Raw genomic sequence first — 16,540 nt, 5'->3', positions numbered from 1 at the left:
AACTTCGTAAAACTTTTGAGTAAGTAAACTGGTCGAATACATCAGAGGTTTTAAAGGTACAACAGCAGTAATTTCCTAATCACGTTTAAAACGCCGGAGTCTGGAGCAAGCAGAAAATGAAACACACACTTTGCTTTCATGTTCTGTGATCTAATCAAGAAAAAATGAGACCTTTTTCAAAGAAATAGTTTTTTTGTCCAGTTTAATAACAGCGTTAGGCAGTTGAACTATTTGAACCATCCGCACCCCCTGTGACTGAGACCCACACCCAGCAGTTTACGCTGGCAGGAGGCAGGGAGATAGTGTGAAATTATGGGATGGACCTGTTAGTGACCTTTAGTCCCACAGATTGTCAGTGGGGCCGAGTTTTTCCCGCCGACTTTCCATCCCGGACTGAAGATGGGAAAGATTTTCTCAGTGAAAGTGTGGGTGAAAGTGTGGAGATGGGACATGTTGTCCGCATTGGAAAATGACACCTGTCCCCCCTCATAGTCCAGGAAAACCCCGATCTTCCGGGGATTCACACTCAGGATGAGGGGGGTATCAGAGGGTAAGGTGGCAGCAAAATAACCACTTCCAGGCTCCAGCCCCACAATCCAGAATCCGGACTCAGGGCTTGGGGATTTTCTCCCTTTCCTGTTCACAGACTCTCGGGTCACTCCCAGACCCCACTCTGTCTTCTCTCCCACCGCCACCTCCCAGTAATGTCTCCCTGATGTGAATCCCTCTGATCCCAGGACAAAGGGCCAAGGATTAAACCTCTCCGGGGTGTCAGGGAGCAGCTGGAACATTGCCTGATAATGGAAGAATATGGAGCTTCCGAGCCTCACACTGGTCCGGTCCTCAGACAGGATGAGCCGGGGATTCGCTGTGTTCAGATCCAGAGTCAGAGAGGCTGGAGCTGGGGGAAAGTTAAAATAACACAGTCAGTGATTTAGAGAGGGAGGGGGAGGGAAGAGAGAGGGAGGGGGAGGGAAGAGAGAGGGAGGGGGAGGGAAGAGAGAGGGAGGGGGAGAGAGGGGTAAACGGGGTAGGTGAGGGAGAGGATAGTGAGGGAGGGGGAGGGGCCAGATTCAGAGGAGTGAAATCAGGGCAGCAGAGCCAGGGAGTGGGTGAAGGGAGAGAGCAGGAAAGGAGAGAGGGAGTGTGAGAATGGAGTGAAAGTGAGGCAGAAGTGGGTGACGGAAAGCTGGAGGGTTTGAGAGTGTGGGGGCCGGATTACAGAGAGATTGGGAGAGGGTTGGGAAATAGAGGGTGTGGCAGGGAGAACAGGAAGTGACAGGGAGTGTGGGAGGGTGTGAGAGACTGAGGTGGAGGAGTAGAGACAGCAGGTTAGCAGGGAGAGTGTGAGGGTGAGAGAGAGAGGATGTTCGCAACAGTAGGAAGGTGGGAGGGAAAATGGGAGCGTAAGAGAGAGAGTGGGGGAGAGAATGTACAAGATGGGATGAGAAGGAAAATGAAGGGACGGGGGGGGATTGTGGGAGGGAAGGAGAGAGCAGGAGGAGGGGAAGGGGATATAGAGTGGGAGGGAAAGATGTTAGCTTGAGCAGAGGGGAGAGTGTGAGTGCATGGCAGGGAGAGAGAGATTGTGGGAAGGGCAGAGGTAAGGAATGCAGATATGAAACAGAGAGAGAGAGTGTGGGAGTAATAGGCTGTGAGGAACAGGGGAGAGGGAAAGTGCAGATGGAGGGAAGGAAGGGGGAGAAGAGGGAGTGACCCGAGCCAGTCAGAGTGTGAGGGACAGGAGTGGACACAGTGAGATAGCAGGGCAGTGGGGAGAGAGAGAATGTGAGAGCGGGAGGAGAGATTGTGAGAAGGTGAGAAGGAGAGTGGGAGGGGAAAGACAAGTTTGTGGAGAGAGGGAGAGGGAACAGAGGGAAGGAGAGAAAGAGCTGGAGAGAGAGCGGGTGGGAAGTGATATTTCCGCTAAGCAGCGTTTCGATGTCATTGCACAGGTTGTACACAATCCGAGCCTGTAAGATACCAGACAAAAATTATATTACAAGAACACAAGAATTAGGAGCAGGAGGAGGCCATTCGGCCCCTCGAGCCTGCCCCACCATTCAGTAAGATCATGGCTGATCTGATTGAATATATTTCCTGACCCAGTCACCACTGCTCACTGGGGAAGAGAATCCAAAACACTAACAACCCTCTGACAGCAAACAAATTCTCCTCATCTCAGTCTCAAATGTCAGATCCCTCATTTTTAAACTGTCCCTTCATGCTCGACTCCTCCACAAGGGAAACATCCTCTCAGCATCCACGCTCTCAACTCACCTCAGCGTTTTATATGTTTCAATAAGATCACCTCTCATTCTCCTAAACCCCAATGGGTATCGGCCCAACCTGCTCAACCTTTCATCATAAGATAACCCCTTCATCCCAGGAATCAGGCGACTGAACCTTCTCTGAACTGCTTCTAATGTAATTATATAATTTAATAAATAACGATACCAAAATGTTACAGAATACTCCAGATGCGACCGCATTAAGGCCCTGGATTGCTGCAGCGACAATTGTATATTTATATATTTTATTGCAATAAACAACAACAAAAAAATAGGTAAACATGATTAACAAGAAATCTTTGCTGTAACACACCAAAAACCCTGGCGGGATTCTCCGATTCTGCGGCTATGTGCGCAGGATCCGTCTGTTCTTACGACCAAAAAGTCGGCGCTTCCCCCCGCACCAATCCTCCACCCATTACTGTGGGGTGCAGAACATAGTCAGCAGCCACCACGCGAGGTCCCCGACAATTGTCAGGATACGTTACCCATGCCGTCGGGGACTCGGCCCATCGGGGGCAGAGCATCAGTGGAGGGAATCAGGTTACGTCCTGAAGGCGCCCATATGGTGTGGGCCGTACTCCTCGAGTACGCCGTGTTTGAGGGGGCGGAGCGTCGGAAAAACTGTGTCACCCCCGATTGCAGCATAAAAATGGATTCTCCGGCCGATCGCCGAACGCGATTTCGATGTCGGCAATCGGAGAATCCCGCGCTAAGTGTTGACACCAACGGAGAATCCATGGATTTTCACGATAGAAAAATCAGTGCCACACCTGCACCGATTCTGCTACTATTAAGGGGCTCGCACCGGCACCACGTGGAACACAATCGATTCTAATGAAAAACGGTGTGGGATTCGCCGGATCTGTGATTGACACTCGGGAGGCTGACAAGCTGCAGCCGCACAGAAACAATTCTCCCCCCACACACACCATCCCAGCCAACACGGTGGCTGTAAGGAGAGCGGCACCAAGGTTCACGGACGCAGAGCTCGAGACCCTCTTGGACGCCGTGGAGGAGACTAGGGCGACCCTGTACCCCGGCCCGGGAAGAAGTCTGCCAGTTGCCGCCATTCGTCGTGACTGGGCGCAGGTGGCAGAGGCGGTCAGCGCCGGGGGCAACATAGTTCGGACCGGCCTGCAGTGTAGAAAAAAACTGCACAACCTCCTCAGGGTGCCCACGGTGAGTAGGCAGCACTGTGCCCCTGGCACTAAACCCGCCCTCCCGGACGGCGGCTGATCCCCCATCCTGCCCCATACCGGCCGCCATGGCCAGGTGCCCTGACCAGCTACCCACCCCTGGGCTGCATGAGTCAAATTGTTTAACACTGTTGTTTTCAGTGTTCCCCCACCCCAGGAGAAGGCCGCACACAACCGCCGGGAGCGGGTGAAGACAGGTGGGGGACCACAAGACTTGCGACCCCTCACCGTGGCAGAGCAGAGGGCCTGGTAGTGGCCGGCGGCCCGGAGGAAAGGGAGGTCGCCGAGGTAGAGTTCGGCCACGGGTGAGGAACTGAGACCCTGTTGAGTAGTGTTTCCCCAAGAATTGTGTATGAACAAACACCCCCCCCCCCCCCACCCCCCCTCCCCACCTTCGGAGGGCAGGCCAATCCCAGGGACTAGCTGCCATCCAGACAGGTCTCGGGCTTCTGGAACAGACAGTCCCATCGATAGTGGAGATGCAGTCGCAGAGGGATTGTCGGCGAGCATCCAACACCTGGCGCAGGTGGAGGAGTCCAACTGCGTGCAGGAGCAGGAGGTGGTTCGACCATGCGTGTCACCCAGGCCAACACCATACGGGTGGCGTCCGCGTGGAACGTCAGCAGCATTGCCCAGGCACTGGTCAATGTGGCGCAGACACAGAGGGAGGTGGCCCAGTCCCAGAGGGAGATGGTGCAGTCACTGGCTGGTGTGACACAAACTCAGAAGGTGGTGGCACAGTCAATGGGTGATGTGGTGCAGTCCCAGATGGAGATGGTCCACCCCCTGTGCTCCCTGGCCACCAGCTTGCAGACCCTGGTCGAGACCAGAGCGGGCCACGAGGACTGGCACTGCCAGATGCCAGGATCCACCCCCGCATCTCCCTCCCCCCCCCATCCCCTCACCCCTGGCCCCGTCGGTCCCACAGTCCCAGCACCTCAGCTGAGCTGCTGCCAACAACTGGAAGTGAAGGAAGGGGTCTGCGGGGATCAGTGTGTGGGATGGGTAGGGCGGGGAGACTGGATTGAGGAGGGTGGAACGGCAGAATGGGAAGTGGGATGGGATGGGAGGGGAGGGAAGACAGTGGGAGAGAGGATGTACAGGGAGCAGAGCATGTGGATGATGGCGAGGAGAGAGCAGTGGGTCGTGGGCAGAAGGGGGTAGATGGAGGGGAGAGAGGGCAGAGGAATGGGAGGTGAGACAGGAAACTGCAGCGAAAGGGGAGGTGGCTGGCAGCAACTTCCGGACGAGTGGGAGGGTAGAGAGAATTAGGGAGCAGAAGGGGAGCGGAATAGAGGAATGGAGAGGGGAAGGGTCTAAATAGGCTGGGGGTGGGGAGAAAGCAGGGGTGGGAGACAGTGATGGTGCGTTACTTTCTTAACTTCTGCAGTCTATGTGGTGTAGGTACACCCATAGTGCTGTTAAGTTGAGAGTTCCAGGATTTTGACACAGTGACAATGAAGGGATGGCGATATATTTCCAAGTCAGCATAGTGTGTGGCTGAGAGGGGAACTTCCAGGTGGTGGTGTGTCCAGACATCTGCTGCTCTTGTCCTCCGAGATGGGAGCGGTTGTGGGTTTGTAAAGTGCTGCCTGAGAATCCTTGGCGAGTTTCTGCAGTGCATCTCTCGTTATGTATGTCAGTTATTAGGACCATTTTGGTCTGTGATTGGGATGAAAATCTGGTTGCTGTGGTTCAAACATCCACGTGCAGGAAAATTGGACATTCATTTCAGAAGTGTTTTTTTTATAAATTTAGGTTATCCAATTTTTTTTTTTCCAATTAAGGGGCTATTTAGTGTGGCCAATCCACCTACCCTGCACATCTTTGGGTTGTGGGAGTGAAAGCCACGCAGATATGGCGAGAATGTGCAAACTCCACATGGACAGTGACCCAGGGCCGGGATTCGAACCCAGGTCCTCAGCGCCGTAGTCCCAGTGCTAACCACTGCTCCATGTGCCGCCCTCATTCATTTCAGAAGTGATCATTTGTAGAAGAATGTAATGTCAGAGAACAATTATAAATAGAGAGGGATCGAGCTTGGGGATTTTGAAATGGGGCTTAAAACTCTGAACAGGAATCTAACAGGAGGTGACAGCACAGGAACAAGATCGGAGAGAGAACACAGCCCTGTCTGACTCCGGATTTAACTGGAAAACTTTTCAGTTTCAACACATTGATTGAAATTGCGGTATTTTCGTTTGTACAGAGCAGTTGGATCCATTTGCAGATTTACTCCTCAAACTTCATTTTGGAGAGCAGATTGACCATGTGGGTGGGTGATATTCTGTTAAAGGCCTTCTCCTGATCCAAGCTGCTGAGGCAGGTGTCTACATTCTGTCCCAGATATAGGTGATTGTATCCCTGAGGAGCACAAGGCTATCAGAGATCTTCCTTCCGGATACAGCAGAGGTCTGATCAAAGTAGATCACCAACTCTCGAGCAGACTTGACTCGATTGATGACCTTGGACAGAATTCTGTTGTCCATGTTAAGCAGTGAAATGTCCCCAATTTCTAATTCCACTCTCTCCCGTTCCACTTGTTGACGTTGGTGCGTCATCGGAAGGCCCTCCCACGATGCTTCGCCCCCAAGGGGCCGAGTTCCCGACCGCGCGGGACAGGTGTGGTCTCAGCGGTCGAGAACCCAGCATGGCTGCTGCGAACTGTGACCAGTGTCGTCACACGCGACCAGGATCCATGCCAGTGGCCGGGGGAGTTTTTGCGAGGGCTGGGGGTACTGATGGGGAATGGCCAAGGGGTGACCTGTAGGGCCGCGATTGACAGTTCGGGTCCGCGCACGGCCGCTACAACGGTGTACGGCGCGACCACTGCGGATCGTCGCTGTCCTCATGTGTGGCCAGGGACTCGGTCATTCTCCTCCGTTTTTGGCGCGGGAGCCGGAGGTTTCATGCGGCGCCGCTGCTAGCCCCTCACCGGTCCCAGAATCGGTGAGGGTTCGGCGGCAATTTTGGCATCGGAAAACGCCCGCTCCATTCGAAATGGCACTTAGCCGCTGAAACGGGGAATCCAGCCCAGTATATTTTCTCGTGTCATTTAAGATTTCTGTGATAAGAGGACAGTAAGGACGGGGGGGGGGGGGGGGGGGATGTTGTCTGAGTGCGTTTCTCTCTCTCTCTCTCTCTGTCTCAGTCTCTCTCTGTCTCTCTCTCTCTGTAACCTGTGGAAGATGAAACGTGAGCGGAGTCTGGAATGAATGATAATCTTGGAGCCTCTGCAGCAAAGAGCGAGTCATGCTGACTCTTCACCTCTTGGTGATCCTCCTTGATACTGACCCCGATCATCAGCAGCAGGAGCAGATTCTATTTGCTTTTCTCGAGCCAGGACATTTCCTTTTGTCTCTCTCACCCTCTGAACACCTCTAAGGATAAACAGCATCTCGATTTTCCACTTGACTGTTTCCCCAGGCACCAGGATCTCAAAGAGGAGTTTCAAAGGCATCCACCTTTTTGTAATCCCGTTTGAGTTCCTTGATGTCCTCTGGGGTCACCAATTTCACGTTGCGTGTCCATGCCACCTCCCCCCCCCCCCCCCCTCCCCCACCACCCTGCCCCTGCAACCCGGTTTTCTGCAGTACGGTTGTTCATGGTCTCTATCAGGGGCATGCGGGGAAACAGGCTGGAATGTGGTGTGGTGAACATGGGAATGATGCTAAGTTAATGAATTGAGTAAATTAAGCTCAATAACAGAAATAACAATGTCTGAACAGGCCCGATTTTCCACAGATCCAACAAAGTCTGGGCTGTCCAGTGTAGACAAGGTAACCCTGGCTTCCCCTGATAACAAAGCTGGAGGGAGGGTGGGGATTGCTCCCTTACCATCCTTCAAGGTCATTCTGACCTGCCGTTTGCTGGTCCAAATCCAATCCTGCCTCACAGGTAATGACCCAGATTCTTCAGGCAAAACCTCATCACTTACTTTCGACACCCTCCACATAAAATATTTGGAGTGATTTACATTTCAGAATCCTCAAAATTTACACAGTAAATGGAGAACAAATCACACACTATACTTACTACCCAACTCCCATTAATATTACCAAACCCTCTGCAGTTATGTAGCAGCTGCAGGTATCCAGTGTTCCACAGTAAACAAAAGAAGAAACCTCATTGAATACACAAACTGGAGACATTTGATTCAGATGGGGAGTCAATACAATCTTGATCTTCCACTGGACAGTGATGCCCCACCCAGAGGAACAGTCTGTGAATGGTCTAATCTTCTGAATTCTCCCTCAGTGTACCCGAACAGGTGCCATAGTGTGGTGACTTGGGGATTTTCACAGTACCTTCATTGCAGTGTTATTGTGACACTAATGAAGATTATTATTATTAATCACTGGTCTGAAAGTGACTGCCAGAACACACATCCAAAATTATGTGAGGAGTTCATTTTCTCTGTGACCTGCCCAATATTTATACCACAAACAGAAAACTCATCATTTTCACAATGCAGTTTCTGGGATCTTGCTGTTCACAAATTGGTTTTCTCATTTCCTACATTACAACAGTGACTGTTCCTCAACAATATTCCACTGGTTATGAAGCGTTTTGGGTCACGCTGTGCGAATGAGGACGGTTTTGAAGTTCAAGGTCCATTTTTGCCCTATTGTGTAATGATTTCTCTGTGACCAGGAGGTGAGATTTTTCTTACTGCTGCTCGCCGCTCTTTTCCCTCTCTCACCCCCGCTCTACAGTCAAGTCACCCCCACTCCTCACCGGAGTCAGAGGAGGATTTCCTGTCTCCTGCCCCCTCCTCAGGAACCACAGAGCATCTTCCCACACTGCAAACCCGTGGGAAAGTGGACAGTGATATTGTTCTGAAGATCAGGCCTCAGAATGGACTGGGCCTCTGAGCAAATTCAGCAGAGTGAGCAGTGGCTTCACTGGTTCACGACCTGCTCCATCAATGGAGTCACTCAAAAAATCAACCTCACTCAGTCCAAACTCCCTATTCTAGATTTAAAACTATACCGACTTTGACCTAGACTCTGTGACTGTGTAAAACCTGTGGATTTTTACATTCTCCCTTCTGTTTTGAACCTTGAACATTTCAATAAGATCACCACACTCCCTCCCTTATCCAGTGCAGACTCACAGTTTCTGCAGCCCCTCCTCTTGATGAAGGTGTCCAATTCCACCAACCAGATTATCTGCAGTTTAACACTTGCTCTCTAATGTCTCAATGTCTTCCCGATAATCAATGATAAAAAATGTTCCCCAGAATGACAGACGGGACCAGTCCAGTCTCCTCTACAAATTGGGTTTCCCATCCTGAGATTGGTGCTCTATTCCTCTGGTTATACAGGTCCCTTCACTGCTTTGACACACGGTGCTGATGGCTTCAGACACTCAACCAGAGGAACCCACAGAGAGTCAAATATGAGAATGGAGAGGCTCCCGAGGATTAACAACCGGCAAAGTGAATATTTAATCTGGGACCCTGGAGACCCTTTCGTTCCGTCACAACTGGATTTAAAATCAGGAAAATAAATAGAAGAGTTTTACCGGGGTTAATGGAGGTTATCATTTCTCTCCACGCTGTGTACTGTAAAAGGTCTTTGAACTTCCCGATAGACAGGGCGGCAGCAGATACTGAGAGTAGGTGATACTCGTCATTATTCCTGTATGTTAAAAAGGATTAAATAAATTTGTCTGTTAGAAGATTTCAGAACAAATGTAAATGGTCAGGTTTTCATCATTTTTGATAATAGAGAAAATGTAGAAAGTGAAATATTAATCACGTTTCTATAACTGAGAAAGGGATAACTTGGAAATTCAAAGGCAGAGAATGGAAACCCCCATGTCCTGAGTAAGGTTCACAGTCTGATAAAAGATTAGTTACCGGGATATCACAAATCACAGGAGAAGATGAATTGAACACCGCTATAAATAGCATTGAAACAGAATACCCGGAGGCCTTGTTCATCCTGGCCGGTGACTTCAACCAGGCCAACCTAAAGAGTGTACTACTAAAATTTCGCCAACACATCTCCTGTCCCACCAGGGCCTCCAACATCCTTGACCCCTGTGACACAAACATCAATGGCACCTGCCAATCCATCCCCCAATTGCACTTCTGAAAATTGGACCACAAGACGGTGCTCCTTCTCCCTGCACACAAGCAGAATCTTAAGCGGGAGAATCAGGTTAAGAAGGTCGTGTAATGCTGGTCCGAGTGCAATGGAAGAATCCTATGTGACTGGGCGGCACGGTGGCACAATGGTTGTGCACTGTTGCCTCACAGCGCTAGGGACCCGGTTCAAATCCTGCCTTGCTGGACTGTCAGTGTGGAGTTTCCACGATCCCTCATGTCAGCATGGGTTCCCTCTGAATGCTCTAATTTCCTCCCACTTTGCAAAGATGTGCAGGTTAAGTTGATTGACCATGCTAAATTATCCCTTAGTGTGCAAATGTTAGGTTGGGTTTTGGGATTGCAAGGGGGTGGGCCTCAGTTGAGTGCTCTTTCAGACGGTCAGTGCAGACTTCATGGGCCAAATGACCTCCTTCTGCGCTGTAGGGATTCTATGATTCTATGAATCCATGACTGCTTGGAGTCAGTGTATTTGTCCTCATTCAAGACATCAGCGGCCAACCGAGACAGGTCTGTCACCACCGTCACAGACTTCATCAGTGAGTGTGTCGAAGATTGCGTGCCAAAGAAGGTAGCAAGTGCGTTCCCCAACTGGAAACCTTGGTTTAACTGGGAGATCCACTCCTTTCTGAAGTCCAGGTCTGAAGCATTCAAGACAGGCGACCCTGACCTGTACAAGAAATCTATGAACGACCTCTGCAAAGTCATCAGGGATGCCAAGAGACAATACCAGACTAAGCTAGAGTCACAAACTAATGACCGACTCTCGTTGGTTGTGGCAAGGCTTAAATATTATAACGGGTTCCAAGGTAAAGCCGAGTAGAATCTCCAGCAAAAGAACACCCTTCCCCGATGAACTCAATGCAATCTATGCTCTTTTCGAGCAGGTAGTCAAACCGTTGTGAACTGCCCCAGCAGCCTCGGGCACACCCATACCGACCGTCACAGTCTCAGGAGTCAGAGTGGCTTCTTGAAAGTGAACCCACAGAAAGCAACAAGTCCCAATGGAGTCTCTGGTCATGCACTCAGATCTTGGATGGACCAACTGGCGTGCGTGTTCGCGCACTTCTTCAACCTCTCCCTACTCTGTTCCAAGGTTCTGACCTTCTAGAAGACCACAACCATATTTGTGCTAAAGAAGAACCGGGCGACATCCCCAATGACTACCATCCAGTGGCCTCGATCATTATGAAGTGCTTTGAGAGGTTTGTCATCAGACACATCAGCTCCATACATCCAGACTGCCTTATCCACTACATTAGGCATACCGTCACAATCAGTCCACTGTAGACGATATCTCCCTGGCCCTATACTCATCCCTGGAGCATCTCGGCAACAGGGGCTCCTATTCATTGACTGCTGCTCCACCTTCAACACCATAATCCCAGCCACGCTCATATCCAAACTCCAAAACCTAGGACATGGCTGCTCCCTCTGTAACTGGATCCTTGACTTCCTGACCCATAGACCACAACGATACCTCCTTCATGATAGTCCTCAATACCGGGGCCCTGCAAGGCTGCGTATTTAGCCCCCTACTATACTCCTTATACATTCATGACCATGTGGCAAAATTCGGCTCCAACTCATCTACAAGTTTGCAGATGACATGACCGTAGTGGGCCAGATCTTAAACAACGATGTATGTGATAGAGAACCTAGACGCATGATGCTGGAGATTCTACTCGGCTTTACCTTGGAACCCGTTATAATATTCCGGGCAGCACGGTAGCATTGTGGATAGCACAATTGCTTCACAGCTCCAGGGTCCCAGGTTCGATTCCGGCTTGGGTCACTGTCTGTGCGGAGTCTGCACATCCTCCCCGTGTGTGCGTGGGTTTCCTCCGGGTGCTCCGGTTTCCTCCCACAGTCCAAAGATGTGCAGGTTAGGTGGATTGGCCATGATAAATTGCCCTTAGTGTCCAAAATTGCCCTTAGTGTTGGGTGGGGTTACTGGGTTATGGGGATAGGGTGGAGGTGTTAACCTTGGGTAGGGTGCTCTTTCCAAGAGCTGGTGCAGACTCGATGGGCTGAATGGCCTCCTTCTGCACTGTAAATTCTGTGATTCTGTGATGCAATGACAACAATATCTCTCTCAATGTTAGCAAAACTAAGGAGCTGGTCATCAACTTCAGGCAACAAAGTGTTGAACACATCCTTGTCTGTATCAATGATGCCAAGGTCAGCATGGTGGCACAGTGGTTAGCATTGTTGACTACGGCGCTGAGGATCCGGGTTCGAATACCAGCCCTAGGTCACTGTCCGTGTGGAATTTGCACATTCTCCCCATGTCTGCGTGGGTTTCATCCCCACAACCCAAAGATGTGCAGGCTGGACGGATTGGCCATGCTAAATTGTCCCTTAATTGGAAAAAGAAATAATTGGGTACTCTAAGTTTATAAAACAAACAAAAAAAATCAATGATGCTAAGGTGGAGATGGTTGAAAGCTTCAAATTCCTGCATGTACACATCACCAACAATCTGTCCTGGTCCACCCATGTCAACGCTGCATCCAGGAATGCACAACAGTCCTATACTTCCTCAGGAAACTGAAGAAATTCGGCACGGCCACATTTATAATTTATAATTTATAATTTACAACAAAAATAAATTTAGAGTACAGTACCCAATTATTTATTTTTCCTAATTCAGGGGCAATTTAGCGTGGCCAATCCACCCAACCTGCACATCCTTGTGAAACCCCTGCAGACGTGGGGAGAATGTGCAAATGCCACACGGACAGTGACCCAGGGCTGGGATTCGAACGCAGGTCCTCAGCGCCGTAGTCCCAGTGCTAACCACTGTGCCACATGCCGCCCCTTACTCTTCCAATTTTTATTAATGTACCATAGAAGGTATCCTATCTGGCTGTATCATAGCTTGGTATGGCAACTGCTTGGCCCAAGACCGTAGGAAACTAAAGAGGGCCCTGAACACAGCCCAGTCCATCACGCAAACCCGCCTCCCATCCATTGACTCTGTCTACACCTCCCGCTGCCTTGAGAAGGTGGGCAGCATTATCAAAGCCCCCTCCCACCCAGATTATTGACTTTTCCAACTTCTTCCATCGGGCAGAAGATACAAAAGTCTGAGAATGCACACTAGTAGATTCAAAAACAGATTCTTTCCTAATGGTACCAGACTCCTGAATGACCCTCTCATGGACTGAACTGATCTTTCTACACATCTTCTCTACAGTTATAGCACTGCACTCCTTATGCTTTACCCAGTGTCAATGTCTATGTATTTACATTGTGTATTTATCATATGTCCTGTGTTTGTCATGTATGGGATGATCTGCCTGGACTGTACACAGAACAATACTTTTCACTATACCTCCGTACACATGACAAACATCAACATTGTAGAACAAAGACAAAGGCTGAAAACATCTGGAACTTAATGTTCAACTCTGTAATAACTGATCCACACAATCCGCCAAGAAACCTGCTCTCCTCTACTGGCATCTTGAATATCTCTGATTTTAGTCACTGCCCCATTGGGAGCTGGACCTTCAGCTGCCGAGGTCCTGAGATCTGGAATTCCCTCCCTGATCCTATCTGTCTCTAAGCCTCTTTTTCTTCCTGAAACACTCTCTCGAAAATCCACCTCCGTCATCCGTATTAATAGTTCCTTATGTATCTCTCTGTCAATTTGTGACTTTTGACACTCCTGTGAGCCTCCTTTAGACTTTATATTACAGTAAGGGCACCTTATAAATACAGGTCTTTGCTATTGTGGTTCTTGAGGGCACAGAGCCAGTTTAGATTTAATGTCTAACTTTCTTGGGTTGCTCAGGTTCCATGCAGGATCATGGATGGCCGACTCCTTGGATACATGGACTGTGCGGCTCTCTCAGGGTCAGTCAGAAGGTCACAGACACTAACAGCCAACATTAGACAAGTAAACACTTCCAGCCTGTGAACCAGGTTGTATTATTTCCTTAATGTTATCTTTAATACAATATTGCAGGAAAGTTATATAAAATGTAATACTGTACAATTGCTGCAAGAAAATTAGTTACTTTCAAGCAGTTGTCATAGAATCATAGAATTTACAGTGCAGAAGGAGGCCATTCAGCCCATCGAGTCTGCAGCGACCCTTGGAATGAGCACACTACTCAAGACTCATGCCTCCACTCTATCCCCCTTTATGTTATGTGTGAATTATGAATGGAATTGTTGACGCCTGATGGACAAACCTTTAAAATTATGAGAACAACCAAGAAATAAATCCATGAAAACATTTTACCGAGTTATTTTATCAAACTATAGAGTTTCAGTGAAGAACATGTCCTACCTTCTCTTCTGACAAGCTTCCTCCTGAAATAAATGAATGAGGAACAGTGAGGATGACAGTAACAGATTTCAGGAGGAGTTAGGCAGGCTGGTGAAATGAGCAGATTCAGAGCAGATGAGATTTCACACGGAAGTGGAAAGTGATGCATTTTGGAAGGAAGATTGTGGAGAGTCAAATAAACCGGAACTGAGCATCAGTCCTGCTCACAGACACAGTGACTCGCACACACCGTACCAGACACACCCACACACTCACAGCATGGAACTGGAACTGAGCATCAGCCCCGCTCACAGACACAGTGACTCTCACACACCATACCAGACACACCCACACACTCACAACATGGAACTGCATTAAGGGAGGCAGTGGCATAGTGGAATTGTCACTGGATTCATAAACCAGAGACCCAGAGTAATGCTCTGGGGACCAGATTCAAATCCCTCCACAACAAATTGTGAAATTTGAATTCAATAAAAATCTGGAAATAAATGTCTACTGATGACCATGAAACCATTGTCAATTGTCGTAAAAACCCAGCTGGTCAGGGCAGCACAGTGGCGCAGTGGTAGCACTGCAGTCCCAGGTTCAATCCCGGCTCTGGGTCACTGAGTTTGCTCATTCTCCCCGTGTTTGCGTGGGTTTCGTCCCCACAACCCAAAGATGTGCAAGGTAGGTGGATTGAACACGCTAAATTGCCCCTTAATTGGAAAAAATGAATTGGTTATGCTAAAAAAAAATTTTTTTAAACCCAGTTGGTTCACCAATGTCCTTTAGGGAATGAAACCTGTTGCCCTTACCAGGCCTGGCCGATATGTGACTCCAGACCCACAGCAATGTGGTTGACTCTTAACTGCCCCCTGAAGGGCAATTCGGGATGGGCAATAAATCTGGCACAGTATGCGACACCCACTCCCATAAACACATTTTTAAAAAGGTATTTCTTGGACAAAATTGAACTTGGGCAAAACAAAGAAAGTGTGAAGATGAAGAAAACTCATTCTTAGGAGGTTCCAGGAATCTGCAGACAGTGTGGGGACCGTTAGTTCAGAGACAACAGCAGAACCGTTCAGGCTGGGAAACAACCTTAGTTTAATTCTGTTTCTATTTTGTCAGTAAATTCTATAGTTATATCACAATTATCAACAGTTATTTTGTGACTGTGAAGTTTCACTGAACTGACCCACAACATATTCCCTCACCTTCAGAAATATCAGCTCGTCTTTTTGCTTCATCTGTTTTTGCAACTTTGAGAGATTCTCCTCCATAGAATTTAAATTCTCCTGAATCTCTCGAAGGTTTTTCTCCATTGGTTCGAGAATCCTCTCCTCTTCTTTCCTGAGATCTCTGAGTAAACGCTGCTCTTTCTCAGTGAGAATCTGGTGCATTTTACTGAACTCGGATGTGATGTGGGTCTGCAGACTGCTCGACTGTTTCTACCAAATGAAATGTGAAACATAATTAATGTCCCGCGATAAAGGGAACAAAACTAACCGAGATCCCAGAAAATCAGCACAGGGAGACCTTACCCTAACTTCAGAAATCTTCCTTTTCTGTTTCAGTTCCGTTTCTAGAACAGCCGATGTTTTCGCTGTGAGAGAATCTATGGAAGATTTCAGCTGATCCTGGGATTGGAAGAGAAAATCACAGAATGAAAGTGTTAGTCCTTGAACATGGGGAGAAATGATCAGTTTAAGGAATGTGTTCGCCTTTACCTTGTGTTTTTTGACAGCTTCTTTAATCGGCAGGAAGCGGTGCTCTCTGTGTTCCCGCGAATCTCTACAAATCAGACAGATCAATTTCTTATCAGTTTCACAAAGCAGTTTCAGTTCTTCCTGATGTTTCTCACAGTGAAGTTTACTTTCCTTCTCTTTCCGATTCAATTTTCGAGCTTTCTCGGTCAGATTCGCTAAGGCCCAATTTGTGCTGAGGTTTCTTTCCGGAAACGCCGCTCTACAGTCCGGACAGGAGTTTATCTCATTATTTTCCCAACACTGGGTGATACAGGAGCGGCAGAAGTTGTGTCCACAATCCAGTGTTACCGGATTGGCGAATAAATCAAGACAAATTGAACACATTGCCTCCTCGGTCAAACTCTGGACCTGCTGTCTGAGCGCCATGTTCACACTCAGCACTTCCTGATTCAAACTGCTTTCAGTTTCATTGTTATTGCGCTGCTGACTCGCCTGAATAACTTCACCGAGTGATCAGGAGATTGTATCAGAGAATTTTCATTGTATTGACTAAAACACACTGGTCTATAATCCTCTCGACCTTTTTTAACTTTGAGTAAACATTATTTTGGGCATTTTGAATTCGAAAATAGCTTTAGCCTCTTAATTTGAACACAACTGAATATCCAATTTCCCGACTGTACACTGTACACTGTAAGAAGTCTTACAACACCAGGTTAAAGTCCAACAGGTTTGTTTCGATGTCACTAGCTTTACACTGTCCTTTATGTATACATTGAATTCTCCTGGAACTATTCGCAAATGTTCATTGGCTCCTCAGTGTTTACTTCAATTATTTTCCTTTCCCATTTTTGTACCGTTGCACCCCAGAACTGTCTTTCACGATGAGCATCTTTCCCGGAGATTCTCTGTCTCGCACAGGCTCGGCTGATCTTCATGAATTCGGC

At 48.6% G+C, this 16,540-nt stretch overlaps 1 protein-coding gene across 1 annotated transcript; it reads right to left on the bottom strand.

The window, feature by feature from the left end:
* Positions 1-185: 185 nt before the first annotated feature.
* Positions 186-16,540, bottom strand: LOC140390419 (zinc-binding protein A33-like). The gene is made up of 6 exons (XM_072475564.1): positions 15,615-16,540; positions 15,429-15,524; positions 15,102-15,335; positions 13,903-13,925; positions 9,017-9,132; positions 186-901 (listed from the first exon to the last, which is right to left on the bottom strand). Exons 1-6 carry the CDS (start codon positions 16,017-16,019, stop codon positions 327-329), a joined length of 1,449 nt encoding a protein of 482 aa, XP_072331665.1. The 5' UTR covers positions 16,020-16,540; the 3' UTR covers positions 186-326.

This window comes from Scyliorhinus torazame, chromosome 14 (genome assembly GCF_047496885.1).
Source record: "Scyliorhinus torazame isolate Kashiwa2021f chromosome 14, sScyTor2.1, whole genome shotgun sequence".
In the NCBI taxonomy this organism is placed as follows: Eukaryota; Metazoa; Chordata; class Chondrichthyes; order Carcharhiniformes; family Scyliorhinidae; genus Scyliorhinus; species Scyliorhinus torazame.
The sequence above is the reverse complement of the archived record's forward strand: the minus strand, read 5'-3'. Positions and strand labels throughout refer to the sequence as shown.

What these genes read in the sequence shown, in the direction of transcription:
- LOC140390419 (XM_072475564.1), bottom strand. Translation starts at nt 16,019, where the DNA reads ATGGCGCTCAGACAGCAGGTCCAGAGTTTGACCGAGGAGGCAATGTGT. An exon ending in AAGCTGTCAAAAAACACAAG is followed by an intron (nt 15,525 to 15,614) that starts GTAAAGGCGAAC and finishes TTCCAATCCCAG; the next exon opens with GATCAGCTGAAATCTTCCAT. An exon ending in GAAGCTTGTCAGAAGAGAAG is followed by an intron (nt 9,133 to 13,902) that starts GTAGGACATGTT and finishes TTTAACATACAG; the next exon opens with GAATAATGACGAGTATCACC.